Below are 18,748 nucleotides of genomic sequence, written 5' to 3' on the forward strand. Positions count from 1 at the left end.
GAATCAAATTTCCTGATTTTTCCCTGACCAAATTTCAACCCAACACCATTGCCTGGTCTTTATTCGTTTGCCACCGAAAGAGGGTAAATTTAAATTAGAGATGAGAAAAAAATTCCTCCCAGTGAGGGTGGAGAGGCCCTGGCACAGGTTACCCAGAAAAGCTGTGGCTGCCCCATCCTTGGAAGTGTCTTTCCCTTTAGGAAATCCTGTCAGGAATGAAGCACACAAGTGGCTTTGTTTTACCTCTCTTTGATGAGGGATTTTCCAGCAGTTTTCCCTTTACCACAAGTTCTGTAAGCAAAGGGTCTCTCCTGTGATCAATTTGGTCTCTCCCATTTCCACCTGCTGTCTTCCTCCCTACTTATTCTTCTTCCAAAACATCTTTTTATTTAGGGAACAGGAAAATCTTGATATGCAGAAGCCACAGGAATTGCTCATCACTGACATTAACACAGCTTTGCAAATTCAGGTGACCTTAATTGAGCAATGTATCCCCACCACCCAACCTATGCATCCTGTACAAATTTCAGTCAGGAATGAACATATATTGGTTTCCTTATGCTCCTTTCCTGATTTAATTTCCTGAAGGGAGAAACAGTTTCCCAGCCTTCTCTTCCAATCCCAGCTGGGCATTCAATCTCAAAGCTGGTGTGCAACTGCCAGGGTTAAAGGAATGCTGTTTTAGCCCTATCAGCGCGGTCAATCCCATCCTTGACACTCATCTTTTGCTCACTCTGAGACATGATCTTAATTTTTCCTTATCTCTGGATTCCAATAATCCCTCCCTGATAAATTCTGATCTCAGAATCCCTCCAGGAGTGAAAACCAGAGCAGCTTTCAGCATCCAGCTGGGCACATGTGTCATCTGACTTCCAGGGCTCACCACAGCAACTCTGTTTTCATTTCCAGCAGCTCCTCTGCAACCTTGCTGGGCAAGGGAGGTTTTTCCATAGAAGATTTCAATGTGTGTGTCTTTCTTATCTCAGCCTCTTTTATCTCTGCCATCACATCCAGGTGTTCCTTGGACACCTCTCTGGGCAGCCCCTTCCAATGTCAAATCATTCTTTCCAGGAAGGAATTCCTCCTGATGTCCAACCTGACCCTCCTCTGGCACAGCTTGAGGCCATTTCCTCTCATCCTGTCCCTGTTCCCTGGAAGCAGAGCCTGACCACACAACCTCTAATAAGAGGATTCTGTGGAAGCCAACAAAAGAGGAATTTTATTTCCTTTCTAATTGTCTTAACACTAGGTTAAGAATAAACACAGGAAGACCTAGAAAATTCACCACAGCTCATATGCAAATTCCAGCACTGGCAAAAGCCCTGGAGATGTGGTTTGCAGACACTACTTGATCTTCCATGCTCCCTCTGCTCTTGGATAAATTTTCACCCTGCTTGAACTGTGTAAAAAATATGCATAAAGAAGCAAAGGGGAACACTGGAGACGAGAAAAGCAGCCATGCTATGATTAAATATGAATGGTAATGCCAGAGCTTCTGATGGAAGGAAAACAGAAAACCCACTGCAATTAAGAGCATGAACACAAGGCAAGGCATCCTCCTCTGATTTCTGATATTGTGAGGAGAGTTTTCAAGGAGAAAGCTAATATCACTGTAATCCTTGCTTTTCCCTGTAAAATATATATGTTTTTGCAGAACAGGATTCACTTCTGAAGCTGTACCAACAAGTAAATTATTCATAAGAGAAGAGATAAAAGATAGAACATTTCACAGAGTAAAATATTTAGACTCCCCTATCTCTGGCAGTGTGATCATACTCGTACTAACTGGGCAGACTGGGAATCAAAATGAAGCTCAATTAAGGGCTACAAACTGTGCATATAAAATACATCAAGCTGATAAAAATGACAGCTCTGCTGTACCTATGTTTCATCTTTCATGTTGAACCAGTTCAAGGAGAACTAAGCAAAGATGCAATTAATCAGTGCTCTAACATTGTGCTACTTATCAATATGTGAGTGCAACACCTCAATAAAACAGGATGCTTAAAGGGCTGCTAAATGTATCAATATTCAATTACACAATGTTAATAAAGCCATTAAAAGAGAATTAACAAGGGTTTACTCAGGAAGTATCTCTGCCTGACATTAGGTGGCTCTTTAAACATTTTCTAAAGAAATACAGTAAAAAGCTATTAAAATATTTATGCAATGCTTGCATTAGTTCTGTTTAACTGGCATGGCAGCAATAATATCAGCAGTTTTAAATGCCCTGCTTCTCAGCACCATGATTATCCACTAGTTATGAGAGAGAAATAAATTCCCAGACTCAGAATTTTAATGCTTTTCATTGCAAAGAAAAGATCTCCAAATCCTTCATTAAAGCTCAGAGCCCCACGAAAACTCCATCCTTCCAACTCTCTGTTGAGGAACCAGTCTCAGAGTGTGCTGCAGTGTGGAGATGGCCACTGAGGCTCCTGCCTGCCCAGGTAGCCCAGAGAAAAGTTGGATTTTGCCCCAAATCTTTGAGCTCAGGCCTCACAGGCAAAGCTTTCCTGGAGAGCTCCAAAAGCAAAGGCAGATTATTTCATTCCAAGAGATTGTGCTGCTGCAGCACTTCTGGCCTCATGGCTCCTCCTCGATTCCCCAGAAACAAAAAGCCTCCCAGGACTTGTTAAATTAGCCAACATAATGAAGTCCAATTCTGTGTTACTTGCACAGGGACTGGAAAAGATTCTGTGTTTCCATGTACATAAACAAAACCTGCCTCAGCACACCAGGGAATTAAGAGGTTTATAAAATATAAAAGACATTCACATTAATCTGTTAAACAATTCATTCTCTACCCTGCCCTTTCCTACTAAGTGAATTCATTACTTATATAAAAATATATATATTTGTTGCTGGTACTTTTTTTGCTGCTGGGGACTCAGTGCTGGCCCCCAAGACCTTGGGGCTCTCTGGGGGGACACTGCTGCTGCCCCTGGGGCACTGGAACAAAGGAAGGTGCTCTCTCTCCCTATTATTCAGATATTTTGGGTGCATAACAATACCAGCTGTGCTGCAGGAAGGACAGACTGCACCACTGATCTGAATTAAATTATTAGGTGGTGTGACAATGAAACAGATGAATTCACACCCTGGAAAATCTAAAATAAAGCAGTTCCTCTGATACTGCCCAGACAATGCTGAGTATTTTTCTTCCAGGAATTGCTAAGCTCAGGAAAATGTTGGTTTCTTGCAGGACAGGTTGGGCAAACTTTATTGACATAAACCCATCCTTACACTGAGGCACCCACAAATCTTCCCAAGGACCTACTACAATTTAGATGGATACTCCTCTAAATTAGTATAAAAATCCATATTCTTCTTCAGAAAATAACAGCACTTATTGGGTAACAAGATCAAACAGGTGCTACCAAGTAAAAACATCTTAACAAGAACTACCCTTGTTTTCCTTTTACATCAGATCACCAGGCCTCTGAGCTCAAAGGAAGTCAAATGCATGCCCTGCTTGAACATTACCCACAGAATCCTTTGGAAATACATTAATTTGCCACAATTTTCATCCAAAAAACAAAGTGAGGAAGATTTTAATGATGATGCAGCTCCTCTATGAACAAAGATTAATCTAACCCAAAAGCAAGTGAAAACAGCAGCTACTTGCTCCTGACTGCTTTGTTTTCTGAAGACACAAATAACTACCCACTTCTCTAATAAAACAATTGAACCTTTCTAGCACACCCACTCCTCTCCTCCCCAAATATTTTTGTTTTAGAAGCATTTATGTTGCAATCACTGCTGGGTTTTATGCTACCTCAACACTATCACCCAGCTAATAATGTGATATTATTTATTTGTATTTGGGGTTTTTTTTTGCTGTTTATGTAGGGGTAAAAGATACATTCAAACTTTCATTCCTTGTGTAGCCAGAATCCCTGCTTTTTCCCAGGTTAGATTTTTATTTGTCCAATTAAAAGCTGTTAAAGAGTTTTGTGGAACTTGTTAAACTGTTGTAGCTTCCAACAACCCAGTTTTCAACCAGATGAGCTTTAAATCTAGTCAAATTATACTACACCTTACAGGCACCCTGTCCTTCATGGGAGATTTTCCCATTTTTCAGCCAAACGCAAGGGGTCTGATCACTCTTCATATTTATGGTGGAGTCATCTTTCATGCAGTGAGTGTAAGGGTGTCCCTTTCAAAGCCCAGACCCAGCCAGGGGACACATCCAACACAGGAAACGCTGCTGAGAGACAAATGTGAGCTTTCTGAGTCACCCCAACACATTTATTAAGCACCGAGTTGTGCTTTTACAACTGGTCTCCATCAGAGATATTTCATCTGTTACCAGAGCGTCATCCCTCCTAATGACTCATAATGCAGCCTCATTCCATTGAGCTTGATTTCACTGCCTCATCAGCCTCTTGTTCTCCAGGGGCAAAGCTGCTCCTTTCAGCATGTTCAGCCCACAGAGAAGTGGCCATTAACTGCAGCTCCTCATTATGTAAGAATCAGCTAATCAAGACTGACCAAGCCATAACTGATGTTGTGATTGAGGAGAGGGAGACATCTGCTTGGAATTATCCAGCCCGCTGTTTCAAAACTGATAAGGCATTTACTGTCTTGCTGTTCAATTAGAGCAGGAATAAATGGGTTTGGGGGGTGCCTGGGGGAATGGGGAGTTTGCTTCACCGATGGCTTGGGAGGGGGAGAGGGATGGAGGGCACAAAGTGCAGGCAAGGCCCAGCAGCGCTGAGGAGAAAAGGCAGAAGCTGTCTGCAAACCACGTCAGCACAAGGCACAGCTGACAGATTGTGAGCTGGATTTGAGGGGCTGTGTGTAATGTAAAGAAAACTGTCATTTCCATGGTTTTCAGGCTAAGTTGTAAAAATATTTCTACTTCCATTTCCTAATTCCCATCCAGTTGTGTATTTTTTTTTCTTTATCTATTATCCAGAGTAAAACTAACGTTCAAATGTATCACATTCACTTCTGATGTGGGAAGCCATTCCCCTGAAGTCAGAGTGGGCTGTATGTAAGCATTCCTGATTAATTTGGTGATGGAGCTTGCTTTTTTATTCCTAAATGTCACATACAGCTTTCCTGAAGCCAAAAGTTTATATGTTTTATTATCAGAGCACAGGAGATACATCTCCTTATTCTTTCTTTTTACAGGAAAAAACGGTAATAAAACATGACCTTTTAATACATAATCTGTAACAGAATATGCTGGGCAGATAAAATATGTAACATGAGAAAGACTGCATTGAAACTGAACCCTAACTGGGGCTGTAAGTGAACATAACTCTTGTTTCCCTTAGGGAAAGGAAGAGTATCAGATAGGAACAGGACACTGCTTTTCCTGGACCGAGCAACACCAAGACACTTCAAATATGTGGGGCAGATGAAGGACCAGGCAAGTTCTGCTTCCCTCCTGGGAGGACTGGGAAGCACAGATTGCCAGGAATAGTCCCATTCTAGGTGACCATTCCAGTGTTCTCACATTCCCTTATTCCTACAAAAGGCACACTTCCACACACAGCCAGGTACTCGGGCTTTTCACAGCTACTTCAAATCAATGAGGAGCAGGTAGCAAGATAAAAGCACAGGAATAAATTGGACCCATTTTTTGAAGGAATCTGTCTGGATTACTGAGGCCAGACATCAAAGAAGGGGGGAAAAAAGCACCCTCTTGCCAAGCTTATGTTTCCATATATGTATTTCTTCCCCACTCCTCATATAGGCTCTGCTTTTTGCATCAGCCCTCTTGGCTGATATCGCAACACTTCGCTGCTTTTCATCTTCAAAATGTGAACAAATTCATCCTCGAGGCTCTGAAAATGTGAACAAATTCATCCCTGAGGCTCTGCTGGGAGGAAATGAGATGCATAAATGTGGGGATCCCTCCTTCCCTGCGGGGTGGTGGGAGATGGGCTGGACAGGGCACGAGCATCTCCTGGACCTGCACGCTCTGCAGGCAGGGATGGGTTTGGATTCCTCCAGCAGCACTTTCTGCCATCCTTGGAGCCCTGAGAAACTGCTCTGTCACTTGGAAAGGAACTGACATTTTCTGGAAAGAGTCTCAAATCCAGCATCCAGCTGAGTGTCTGCTTCTCCTCTGAATTCCACCCCATACACAGAAAAATCTTGTCCTCAAATACCTTTCACCTGCCTCTTTCTCTCTTTCTTCCCTAATTATTTTTCTTTTTTAATTCTTATTCTATCTTTTCCTTACCCTTTTTTTATGTTTTGAGGAGGCAGACCTTCCCCAGTAGGTGCAGAGAGGCAGCTGGAGCAGACATGCCTGCAGCCTGAGTCACGCATGGAAAAGGAGCCGTTACATCAGGGATGTTGAATGGGATCCTGCCCAGAGAAACATCCAGGAATCACACTCTGCCATGGACACACGTTCACTCCCTTCCCCTGCTTTCCCTCTTCTTTCCATGGATTTTGTGGCAGAGGGGCACCCCAAGGTTTTTAGAGAGGGGTCTGTGCACGTTGGCCGCTTTCCCTGCAGCCCTGGCAGGAAAGAAATGCTTGAAATGCTGAAGGCTGCCCTACTGTGCCTATGGAAATTCATACACACCTGGAAATCCCTCTCAAGGGAGACTGCAAAAGGGGGGAAAAAGAGAAAATAAAGAAGGAAGAGAAAAAAAAAGATAAAAGAGAGACAGGTTAGATGAACATTTTTGTGGAAGCTCCTGCACTCAGTTCCTGACTGAAACCTTCAAAGGAAACTAAGATATGAACTCTTCATGAGAACAGCATGACCGGTGTCTCCTTAGCCCCTTAAAAGTCCCTACGCTCAATTTGTGACACCAATTTTTTCTTCTAACTCTACAGGGATATAGCCTTAGAAGAACCATATCCCAGGACCTCAAAACACAAATCATATGGGGCACATGTGAGGGGGAAACTTTTATCTAAACTCCATGACCACAGCATGGCAAAGCTGCCAAGCCTTAGGATTTGAGCATGACTGTGACAATATTATCAGGACTTTGCTTTTGGTTGGTTTGTTGGTTTTTTTAAAAAAAAAAAACTTGTGACAAAGCAGAAAAAACTTGAGGACATAAATCTCAAGTATTAGAATAAAAGACATGATAAAAACAATCTTAAACCTTGAATCTTGCTTTTTGAATTTTTTTTTATTTTTTTTTGTGATATCTCTTCCCATTTTGTTATGACATGGACACACATTGCCAGGTTTTCCTCTCCCTGCTCCTGTTCCTCCCTTCTGCTACATCCAACCCCCAGCTAAAATCCCAGGGGGCAAAGTCAAAGAAGGGTCTGAATCATAAAATCATTGAATGGTTTGGGTTGGAAGGGACCTTAAAGATCACCTCATTCCACCCCAGCCATGGCAAGGACACTTTCCCCTGTCCCAGGTGCTCCAGCCGCAATGTCCAGCCTGGCCTTGGGCACTGCCAGGGATCCAGGGGCAGCCCCAGCTGCTCTGGACACCTCACCACCCTCAGCTGTGATTTGAAAACTTATTTAAGCCCTCCCAGTGTTTCTGAAGCCAGAAAACAATATCCACAAGCGTTTCTGAAAACCAGGAGAATCCTTTTGGGTCTGGCCTGGTCTCTTTACAGGTGTTGTGAGAAGGAGCTCAAATACCCCGGGCAGTGTCGGGGCACTGGGGCCGCAGAGCAGAGCTCAGCATTTCCCCCTTGCTGCTTTCAGATGCTGCTCACTCTTGTCAGGAACAAATTTTATAAAAAAACCCAACCAACAAGCACAAAGATTCTGAAACCTGCCCAAGGAGCAGATAGAAAAACCACGTGAGGAACCCTCGGGAGGTTTGTGAGCCAAGCCTGGCTCCAGCTGGAGCCTCCCATCCTTTTCCTGCCAACCTGCGCAAGGACCTGGGACACGCGGCGCTCCTCGCCACGTGGGCTGCACTATCAGCAGGAGATTGAGAGGTTTCCAGAAGGATTTTATCTCCTGTCTCCCCCCCAGTTCTGGGTTTTCTCTCCTAGAGGACTGCACGTGTGCTCACTGTCACGGTGCTGGGGCTGAGCTGCCTGCACAGGGAGGGAACAGCATTCCTGCTCTTTCCCCATAGCCAGCTCTCCTCCCGACCTCTCTGCTGAAAACCTCACATTCTGCACTGTAAAGGGAGGTTAAAACACAGCTCAGAAAATACTGGAGTCTACTGCTGCAATGCATTCAGAGAGTGGAACCTAAAGCGGGCTAATTCTTTATTAAATTTATTAACATTTGCCTATTACTGTTATGTCTTTAATTGGAAGGGCCAGCTCAGGATTGCTCTGACTTACAGAGTGATAAAGTAAAAATCTTGGGTTCACTTGGCTCAAAGCTGCCAGCTTGAGACTCTGGAAACTGCGGAAAACTCTTGTGCAGAGAAGGCAGCACCTGGCCCACCCAGCAGACGGATTTTGCTTGCTGTGTGAACGAGGTCTGTAGCTCTGCAGAACACACACAAACATGAAACTTCCCACATCTCAGTTTTCCCAGAGAAAAGGGTTTGGTCCCTCAGTCCTTCCCTCATGCCCAGGCTGCAGGGCATCACTGACTCCCCTGACCCCAAAACCAGGGTTTGGGATGTGGGTAAGACACAGCCCTCTCTTCTCTCCAGGGAATTTGGCAGAGCCCTGTTATCCTGCTGCTTTGTGGGCATGGGAAGAGAAGGTTGAGCTTGACAGACATTGTGACAGCCACAAAAATGTCTCAGAATTTGTATTTCTGAGTCTTTTTATCTTCTCCCCTTCCAGCATGTTGTATCAGCATATAAATACCTTTTTGCACTGTTCCTTTCTTTTGGGGTGTTCGTGCAAGGACTTGGAGCTCCTCATGTTTGTGGGGGTTAGAACTAGGGGATCTTTAAGGTCCCTTTCAACCCAAGACTTCCTATGATTCTAAGAAGATAAAAAACAGACCAAAAAAGCAGCAATTTCTCTCCTGATGGGACTGAACCCTTTCACTCCACAATGACACAGCCAGAGGTAGCCCTGACCACACAACCTCGACTAGCATTGCTAAAAAACATAGAACAAATCTTTGCTTCTCAATGCCCATTCTAAATATTTAATTTTTATACCACAAACCTGTGAGAAATACCTGTATCCTTAGAGCCACAGACTGATCCCATTCTTACTGTAGCTCTGGTAGCTGAATTGCCTTATTTCGGTGTGGTTTAGACCATCTGACTGTCGCCATTGTAGAAGGGGGAAAAACGGTTCCTTCCAGTAAAATGAAACTTTTTACTTCAATTCTAGTGAAATCCCAACTGTCAGCTCAGGCTGAAATGCTGCAGTACAGCTGCCAGCTCCAGCACTTGCAGATAAACCAGGCTGAGGTCACAGTTTTTTGGCTAAGACACAGCACAGAATTATAATAGCAAGAATATTCTGACAGGTCCCAGCTCTCTGTTTGGGGTTTGTTTGTTTAGATTTGTTTCTCTCTCCGTATTTCAAGCCATTGATTCTATAGAAGCATGTCAGTTCATTAACAAATCCTGTCAGCTATTTTCTTTGGCACTGGGAATGGGTTGTTTCCCTGATAAATTAATCCAGCTCCAATGCCACTTGCACACCAATCAGCGTTCCCATTCAGGGAGGTCAGGCAGAAAAGTGGAGAGAATGACTTCTTTTCTTTTAACCAAAAGAGAAAACAAAATATTGCTGAACTCTTGAAGCCTCACTGGAACTGGACACATCAGCACTGTGCATGAAGATGGCTACTGCCTGATTTCCAGCCCAGGGAATTCTGCTGGAGCCTCCTCAGTCCCAACCCCTCCTGGCTACTGTGTCTGCAGAAGAAGTGGAAAATGTGCAAGGGGGACAATCAGAGATGACCTAAACCCCTGGAGATCTCTGGGATCCTAAGGGATTGATGGAGGCTTATTAAAGGATAAGATGGAGGCTTATACCGTGGCCTGAGGTGGATTTTGTCTCCTGATAAAATTGAAGAATTTTTACAGAGGGAATAAAAGGCAGCAATGTAACCTCATATATTGCCTTTTTTATATTGCTTTGTTAAGGCTGGGCTATAAACCTGACGAAAAGGAGCATAAAATGATGGGGAAATGAAGAGTGAACTCTGCTCCTCTAAAATATTCCAGCTTTTTCTTTCCATTTCCATGTTCCAATGGACACTGCCAGTGGCCCACCAGCCACAACCACACTGATGTCACCCTCACTGCTCCCTCTGCAAAGCTGGACAACGCAATCCTGGCAGAAGGAAACTGTCCAGGACATACCTGGGATGTTCTTGATGTCCTCAGGGACAAAGCCATCCCCCTCCATACTCACCCTCATATGCTTATCTCAGACTTTTATCCTTCTGTGATACCCCCAGCCTCAGGTACACACAGGAGTGAGCGCTGGGAAAGTCCCCCAGCATCTCCTCAGTGTTACATTTCTCTGACATTCATAATTACGACCTTTGTCAGCAGATCATGTAAGCATGAAATTAATTTTGAAAATCAGTAATTCCGCCGGCTTTACCTGGACCTCTCACGTGTTTAAAGTGAAAAGAACACTTAAGAGCTTTGCTGTGTACAGACCCAGCCCTGACAGAGTGCAAAACATTTCCAGGCACAGACAAACAGCCAGTAGCCACAGACTGTTCCACTCTCCAGCTCAGATTTAATCTTACAGGGGCTCTGTTTCACTGACACAGCCGTGAACTGCTTCCCTCTAAGACCCACATGCTGCAATCAACTTCCAAGGGATTTCTAAGTGCATACATTACTGTCGCTGGCACACCAGCAGAGCATCAGTATTACTGATGTAATGCACCCCAGCCCAGTCAGCTGCTCCAAAAAGTGGTTTATTTTGCAGCTGATGGATGCTTTGCTGATTCTGGAAATCTCTCCATATGACAAGTGTTTCTAAAACATTTAAGGTACTACAGAGCTGAAGGTTCTCAAGAGTGCAATCATCTTTTGCAGCTAAATCATGGTAAGGAATGTTACTTGCAATGTGAGCTTGCTCGCAGGTTTTCTGCCTGTGACAAATTGAATCCACCACAAATAATTTTGGGGTTGCAATTACAAATGGGCCGTGCCTGGAAATTAATCACCAAAGTATTTAATGAATATCCACAAAAGTAATCTCAACAGCTGCAAGCCATCGAGATTTCAAGCCCTAGGCTGCGAAGTCAGGTACCAGTAACTCTTGCAGAAGTCACTCAGAACATCTTGCCCAGTACATGTGAACACATTTTGATGAGTCTAAATATCAGAAAACACCAAACTGACATTCAATATTTCCGCAGATAACAGATGGTTTCACACGTTGCTCCCCACTTGGGGTTGCCTAATGCATCTGAATCATGTTTTGAAATATAACTCAAGGTTTGGAAAATCTCAAAGGTTTTCAATAAATGGAGTTTAATGTCAAGACTACTCAAAGCAGCTGTTCCTCCTAACCATGGAAAATCACATCCAAGTTTTTTTTGGCATGACCCAATGCAGAAATTATGTAATTTGGGGGTCCCATGCACCGCCACCCCCACCATTCTCCAATGTGAAACCACAGCAAGATAACAGCACACGTCTCAGAGCTTCCTGTGCTGCCACTTTTAACTCCAGACAAGGTGTTTGTGTTTCTCTCTCCACTCCTACCTGCAGCAGGTGAGTAATGCCTCAATGTTTTCTGAGCATTCAGAAATTCCAATTTCCAATTCAACACCAATATCAGGAAGAGGGAGCAGGGGCTCATCTGCATCCTTGGAGATTCCCAGGAAGGAGGGATGGGAACCCTGCTCTTTTCCCCAGGTTTTTGATGAGCTTTTCCCACCTCTGGAGTCCAGAACCCCCAGGACCAGCCTGGCCTGCTGCCATCAGATGTTTGCTCTGCAGAAATGCAGGCTCTCATCTCTCTCCTGGGCATTACTTCCCACTCCAGGCCCCTGCAGAGCCCCTGGAAGCAGCAGGATGCTCATGCCCCTCACCTCCTGTGCCAGTGACGACAAACCCAACACCAGCACTACAGGCAGAAGCACAACCACAACTTCCACAGGCAAGCACAAAGAGCTTGGGATTGTTTTCCCTGGAAAGCACAGCCCAGTCCTGCAGACCAGCCCCTGGTGTGATTTACAGAGACAAAAACTGACCTACACGTGCACACAGAGAAAACTTCTGCTTGGACTTGCAACACTCAGAGCGTAATCTCTTAGGAAAATCAAAGTCAGAAATTCTGAAGAAAAGGGCAAAATGATTTTTCAAGACCATGACCAATCTTTTCCTGTGGTTTGGGATCTGTGAACTGCCTTGTGTGCTACAAATGCCAAACCCAGGCAAGGCTGATTGCCCCATCCCACAACACTGCCTCAAAGCTCCTGCTCGGATGAGGAACCTTGTGTTGCCAGCACCACACACAGCTCTTCCAGAATGAAAATCTTCAGCTGGACACCCCCCCAAACTACAAAAATAATCCCAGTTTAGCCCAAAGGAAAAATAATCATTGAAAAATATATTTCTTAAGGAGCAGATCTCAGTATCTCCAAATCCATGCAGTCAGACACCTATAGAGGTAATTTATTGCATTTTCCAGCCCTGCTTCTAAAAGAGGTTAAGATTGCATCTTACAGCCTTCTAAACCTGACTTTATTACAGGTACAAGAGAGTTTGGTATGTTCAGCAAAGCCTGTATTAGCAGTTTTATGGTTTTCTATGTTTTTATGTTCTTTTAATCGCTGACATGGAATGTAAATAGTTTCCTCAAGTGCTGCATACTTCCCATTCCTGCAGGAAGGCACACCCTTCGACAAAGATTAAGAGAATATAAAGCGAAATCCCTGTTTACTAAAGGAATTAAATTCTCCTCTAGTTACTGGAATACAGTAACCTGTGCATGGGGGATCTACACACCATTCAAGGACAGGTTTTCAGCAGCTAAAGGGCATGAAAAATAATCTAAAGGAAGCTCAAGATTTGGGCTTGATGTGGAATAATAAAGTGAACTGGAATTCATCACAGCTGGGTAACGTTAGGGTTCATCCAAATGACTGGGATTAAAAAGATTTTGTGTTGTTTTACTCCAGAGGACTAAAGAGGTGCCCCGTGGTTTTCCATTGATGTTGTCTACCCCCAGCCTGAGGCAGGATGTCCCCAGGCCTCCCCTGGACATTTGATTTTGCAGGCACATTCCTTCCTCCTAACATATCAAACTGCATCGCTCACATCCACTCTCGCTCTTAAACTGAAAAAAATACCTTTGTGGCTTGGATTCCCCAGTAGGGGAACCTACAGAACTCACAGGTCCTTGGGAACTGTTACAAAAAGTTCTCCCTAGGTTGAGAGTGATCTTTGGTTTGCCTTTGACAAACAGCATGCAGTTGTCCTTATCTGTATTCCCACCATATATCCTTGAGATTCTCTTAGAGGAGAACTGAACACTTGCAGGGTAGACAAAGACTTTGATGACTTTTTCCATTTGTCATGGATTTCCAGAGCAGTGATTTCATTCCTGTATGGCTTTGTATCCCTTTAACAACTCTGCCCACGGGACCACATCGACAGCAGTCCCTGATCCCTCTCTGAAATCTCATGGACATGAGCAGGATGTGCTAAGAGCACATGGAAAAGATGCACACAAACACAGGCTCAAGCTCAGCGTTGATCCTGCATGAACAGCACAACAATCCCATCATCAGCCCCTTGGCAGCAAACCCAGAGAGCTCCAGTCAACATTCCAGCAGGGGTTAATCCCAAAGTCTTGACTCATCACCCCTGATAGACGCTGCATGGAGCAGATCATGGATGCAGCATTAGGAGGGATGAGTCCTCCCCAAAAAAATTCCAGAGATTGTAGGATATTCCAGATTACTGTAAATAAAAGGCCTTACCACAGGGAAGGAGGACAAATCCAAAAGAAATACACAGGAAAACCCTGAGAGGCAACATGTCCATTTTCAGCCCCACATAAATGCACACAACCACGGAGATTCATTCTCTATCAGCAATGCACAAATACCCATAATCCAAACAGGAACAAAGCTCTCTTGTTAGGGGATTCTTTATAGGGGACCAGTAACAAAACAGGGTAATTTTAAACCATCAATTTTAAAATTATAAGTCTCTTCCAAGAGTACAAAGTGACCATGCAGCAGGGTACTTACTCATTCCTCTCCAGATCGATGACCAGATGTTTATTTTCAGCTTGAATTACAAACTGCAGCACTGCTGGGTGGTTCTGAAAAAGGAGAACAGACTTGACTGAGTCCAAACCCAGAGCACATCATCCTGCACCCAGCTCTGCCAGGGAAATGGACACATCATGGGATCAAAGGACGTTTTGGCTTGGGAGGGGTCTTAAGAACCATTGAGTTCCCACAGGCAGGGACACCTTCCCCTGTCCCAGGCTGCTCCAAACCCCAATGTCCAGCCTGGTCTTGGACACTGCCAGGGATCCAGTGCCAGGGCCTGCCCACCCTGCCAGGGAACAATTCCTTCCTAATATCCAAGATGTATTTCAAGCTTTTCCTAAGGCATAATTAAGTTAAATAGTCAGCTTAAAGTGGTGTTGCAGCAATTAAGATCATAGAATAAGCTGAGTTGAAAGGGATACGTAAGAATTGTCAAGTGCAAAAAAATTGAAATATCAATAAAAATACAGTCAACAGTATTATCAAGCATCTCTGTGACAACAATAGACAAAGTATTTATGCATATACAAGTATTTAAGAGAACTTTCTAAACAAGACATCAGCAACAGAGCCCACAGAAATCCCAGTTGCACTCCAGCATGGACCAGGACATCTGGATTGCATTTTCAAGCACCATCATGACTGTGTGCAATCTTCATACTGCCTTTCCCCTGATTATAGAAACTAAGTTCTTTTTCATCTCAAGCATCCAAAGGTAAACCAAATAATTTTTTGGGTGAGCTGTGAGACAGGATCTGGAGAAGTGGAGGCCTAAAAACTTGCAGGAAGAGGCAATGCACCTCCACAGGCTCTGGAAACCACTTCCAAGGAGAAAGCACAGTTTGCAATATGCTGGCTACCCTTGATCTGAAAGACTTAGCTCACATATATTTTAAAACTGTTTACATTTAACTTACATTTCATTAAACAAACTCACTGGATTGCAAGACAGCATTTCCTTGTTTGAAATTCCAACAGTAGCTCCATAAATCAGCTGTTCCCCCATACACTCAAGATGCTTTTCTGGAGATTTGTGTCAGGCCAATTGCAGCAAGAATCATTTTGGGGTTCTAGTGTTTAATTGATTTATTGAGGAATGTGTCTGAATTTGTGATTGCTGTGACAGAGCATCCCCACCCTTGGCATGCAGTGATTTTCAAATTGTTTGAAAAATTAGGAATGCTTATTAAAAAGTTAAATTATTAGGAGGCTGTCATAGACTAAACAAAATTGTTCAAATGAGAACTAGCTGAGAACTCCCCAGTGCTCTCAGGCTTTATTGAGCCCAGGCTGGGAGCGATACACCATTGCCTTATCCAAAGTGTCCTGCTCGTGCGAATCCAAACGTGCTTTCCCAGCAACAGCATTGAAATTCTGCATCTCTGTGAACTCTGCAGAAACCAGATCCCACTAGAATGCTAAATAAATGCTTCAGACTATCCTTGGCACTCAGCAAACACATGGGAGTCATTTATTGGCATGAATATTTAGAAGCAATGTTGATTATGACTTTAATATTAGTGCATTGCTTCCAAAACCCGTGAGATCTACAGAATGCGGAGTTTTGAGAGAGTAAACCACAATTAATTACAATATAACACAGTAAATAATTAAGATATTGCAGTGGCACAAATGGATTCTTTTCAGCTGAAGTCCCTCTTAATATGGAAATGACAACTATGTTTATTCATGAGTTCGCAGTGGTACTTATTTGACAGTCAATGGATGGTGGTAAAGTTGCAAAGTTAAAAAAGCAGCTGCAGAATAGAACAGGCTGTTACAAGACAAAATAATCTCTCAGAGAATTCCTAAAGCTGAAACTTCTTCTCATGGAGCACAATAATGGCCCCAGTTATGGATGCTTTGCACAAGACCCAGGTTCAGAATCTTGCTTCACCACAGATTTTTCTTTCAAACAAATGGCTCATTTCCCCCTTTTCCATCTGCGGGGAGATGAGACTATACTTTTTCTTAGTCTGACTGGAATTCATAAGCACAAATACAGCAAAAATTACCCACTGCACAGGTGCTAGGGTGACTACAAACAGAAACACTTGAAATTATAAATTCCTAATGGTAAAGAAAAAGGAGTCTCTTTCAGAAAGGGCATTTGAGGTTTGTGTTTTGGTTATTCCTCCTCTTCTCTTAATCCATATTCCTGTGAAATTAATTCAGATTTTTTTGTTAGGGCTTTTGTTGTGTTTATCTTGCAGTGGCTGTGGAGTCTTCCCTGAAGTTTATGCACTTTTCTGCCACAAACCCTTTGAAGTTCATTTTAAATCCCATGAAACACGGTGATACCCTCCCTTTACAATCAATATTTTCACAACTGAGTCGCAGGATAAAATGGGAATGACTATAAAGACAGATATTAGAGCACTACTTTATATTTTCCACTGAGAATAACCAAAAAAATCACCTTGTGGGGGGTACAGAGCCTCCTGCTCAGAACGTTTGAGGAGGAGCCACTTGCTGTAACTCTTCCTTAAGAACCAGGAAAATAATTTCTATGCTGGTACCAAAACTTATTCCCACATTGATCCCTTTAAAATTATTGACTGTGGATGCAAAATGGACCTGATGAGAGTGGCATTATTTAAACCACATGAAGAAATTTTTATGATTCTACTTTCTTTTCTCCAGATCCAAGTTTTCTACTTCTCTCCTAAAACTGCAATTTGGAGTTTTCCTTTTTGGTAATTTTTTTTTGTGGCATAAGAGAAGATTTCATCAGTGCACACAAGCTTTTCCCTGATACCCTAAGAGGCCAAACTTCAGGATGATTGAAGTAGGAATCTCCATAACTTTCCCCTCTTATTTAGAGGATTTACATCCAAAATCTGCATCAAAATGTATCAAAAAAACAGGAAAGGAATTTTCCCCCTTAATTTGCTTCTTCCTTGCTTGGAGCTGAGGAGTTTTGGTTTGAATTGATGTTAGTAAATCTCAATATTCTGAAGGAAATTAGTGAAACATTAAGTCAAGGTCAAGCAAGAATTCTCACTAATAAAGCAGATTAAAAGAAATTAATAAATCAGTACTTGATTAACTAGAAGATGAAGGCACAGCAAACTATTTCTGAGTCAGAAAAGTCCTGCAGTAAAACTACTTTAAGTAGAACATGTTTTTATTTTTTTTTTTAATTTTTAAATCACATTGATCCCCATTGAGAAAAAGAAAAGGAAGGATAGTTTAGGGATTAACAGATCCCTGTCAACATGGGGATGGTGTTGGGAATACTGTCTAATAATAATAATAATGATATCTAGCCTCAACCCATTTTTATTCCTGAAATCCTTGTGGAGAAGATACATTTGGAGATTTGTTCACCTTTGGTGGGATATCCACTCTGAAATTTGAATGCAAAGGAGCTGTCACTGAGCAAAATCTTAATTATTGCTACATCCCCCTTTCCTTTGGGCTGTGATCTCACTGCAGAGCTGTGAGCTTTTCCCTTTTGGGACTGAGAGAGAAGACTCCAAGTTATTTCTTATTGCATTTGAAGACCAGGAAACTGATGGAATGGAGAATCCTAACTCATCTGTCTTTGCAGCTCTCTCTAAAAAATAAAGGATTTTATTGGATTGAGATACATAAATGAGATCAGCACATACAACTTTAAATAAAATCTAGCAATTACATTGTAGAAATAAAGGGAAATATCTACAGATAAGGAAAGGAGTGAAAATGAACTCAAAGCAGCAGCATCAAGCTGTTTGGAAACAGAACTGCATTTTCAGCTGTATCCAGTGCCTAAATCCACTGTTGGGAGGATAGAGATCATCACAAGAAACAGAACCAAAAGGGGTCATTTTGCTTCTCTGGTTTCAGAGTTTTAAATTATATCCTGACAGGGCCAGACTGAAATAGGCAGGTTTGTTTAACCCAGCAAAGTGGTTTCCAGGACCTCCAGAGCTGGTATTAACTTTGCTAAAGCCAGCCCTGCAACAGGCTCAGCTTTGCCTGTGGCCAAGGTGACCTAGGCCTGTGCAGAGCTGAAATGGGTAGAAATTGGTAAGATAGAAAGGAAAAAAATAATAATTATGAGGAGACTTATGGCTTGTGTTTAGTTGTATGCAACGTGGCTCCTGACATTCCACAGGGAGCTAAATAAAAACCCTCCCCTCACAGATTTCAGAATTAGCTGCCTGGCCTTCAGTTTGGAGACAGAGAAGTCAAGTCAAACCAGATTCAGTGATTTGACAGAGGATTCTACCAAGGGGCCATTTGGGATCATTTTTTCATGCACAGTTTTAAAGTATGCTAAAAACCACTGATGTCAGTGGTTTGCTGTCAGAGCAAGGCCCACTTTGGAGAGACCCCACCTGGAGCAGCATGTCCAGCTCTGGGGCAGGATATGGACATGGAGCTGCTGGAAAAAGTGCTCAGGAGGCCACAAAGGTGATGATGAGGGAGATGGAGCCCCTCTGCTCTGGGACAGGCTGGGAGAGTTCACCTGGAGAGGAGAAGCTCCAGGGAGAGCTCAGACAGGGCCTGAAGGGGCTCCAGGAGAGCTGGAGAGGGACTGGGGACAAGGGATGGAGGGACAGGACACAGGGAATGGCTCCCAGTGCCAGAGGGCAGGGCTGGATGGGATTTGGGGCAGGAATTGTTCCTGGCAGGGTGGGCAGGCCCTGGCACAGGTGCCCAGAGCAGCTGGGGCTGCCCC

The 18,748-nt window shown here is 43.3% G+C and overlaps 1 protein-coding gene across 1 annotated transcript in view; it reads right to left on the reverse strand.

The window, feature by feature from the left end:
• The window catches only part of ADAM12 (ADAM metallopeptidase domain 12), a 169,929-nt gene that overhangs the window by 111,374 nt on the left and 39,807 nt on the right, over positions 1-18,748 (reverse strand). Inside the window, exon 3 of the mRNA XM_005528869.3 lies at positions 14,053-14,126. Within this exon, the coding sequence (XP_005528926.2) occupies positions 14,053-14,126 (74 nt within the window). The remainder of the gene's footprint in view (positions 1-14,052; positions 14,127-18,748) is intronic.

The sequence above is a fragment of the Pseudopodoces humilis genome, chromosome 9, assembly GCF_049639895.1.
Source record: "Pseudopodoces humilis isolate 2021_Gansu_Grassland_sample_001 chromosome 9, ASM4963989v1, whole genome shotgun sequence".
Taxonomy (NCBI): Eukaryota; Metazoa; Chordata; class Aves; order Passeriformes; family Paridae; genus Pseudopodoces; species Pseudopodoces humilis.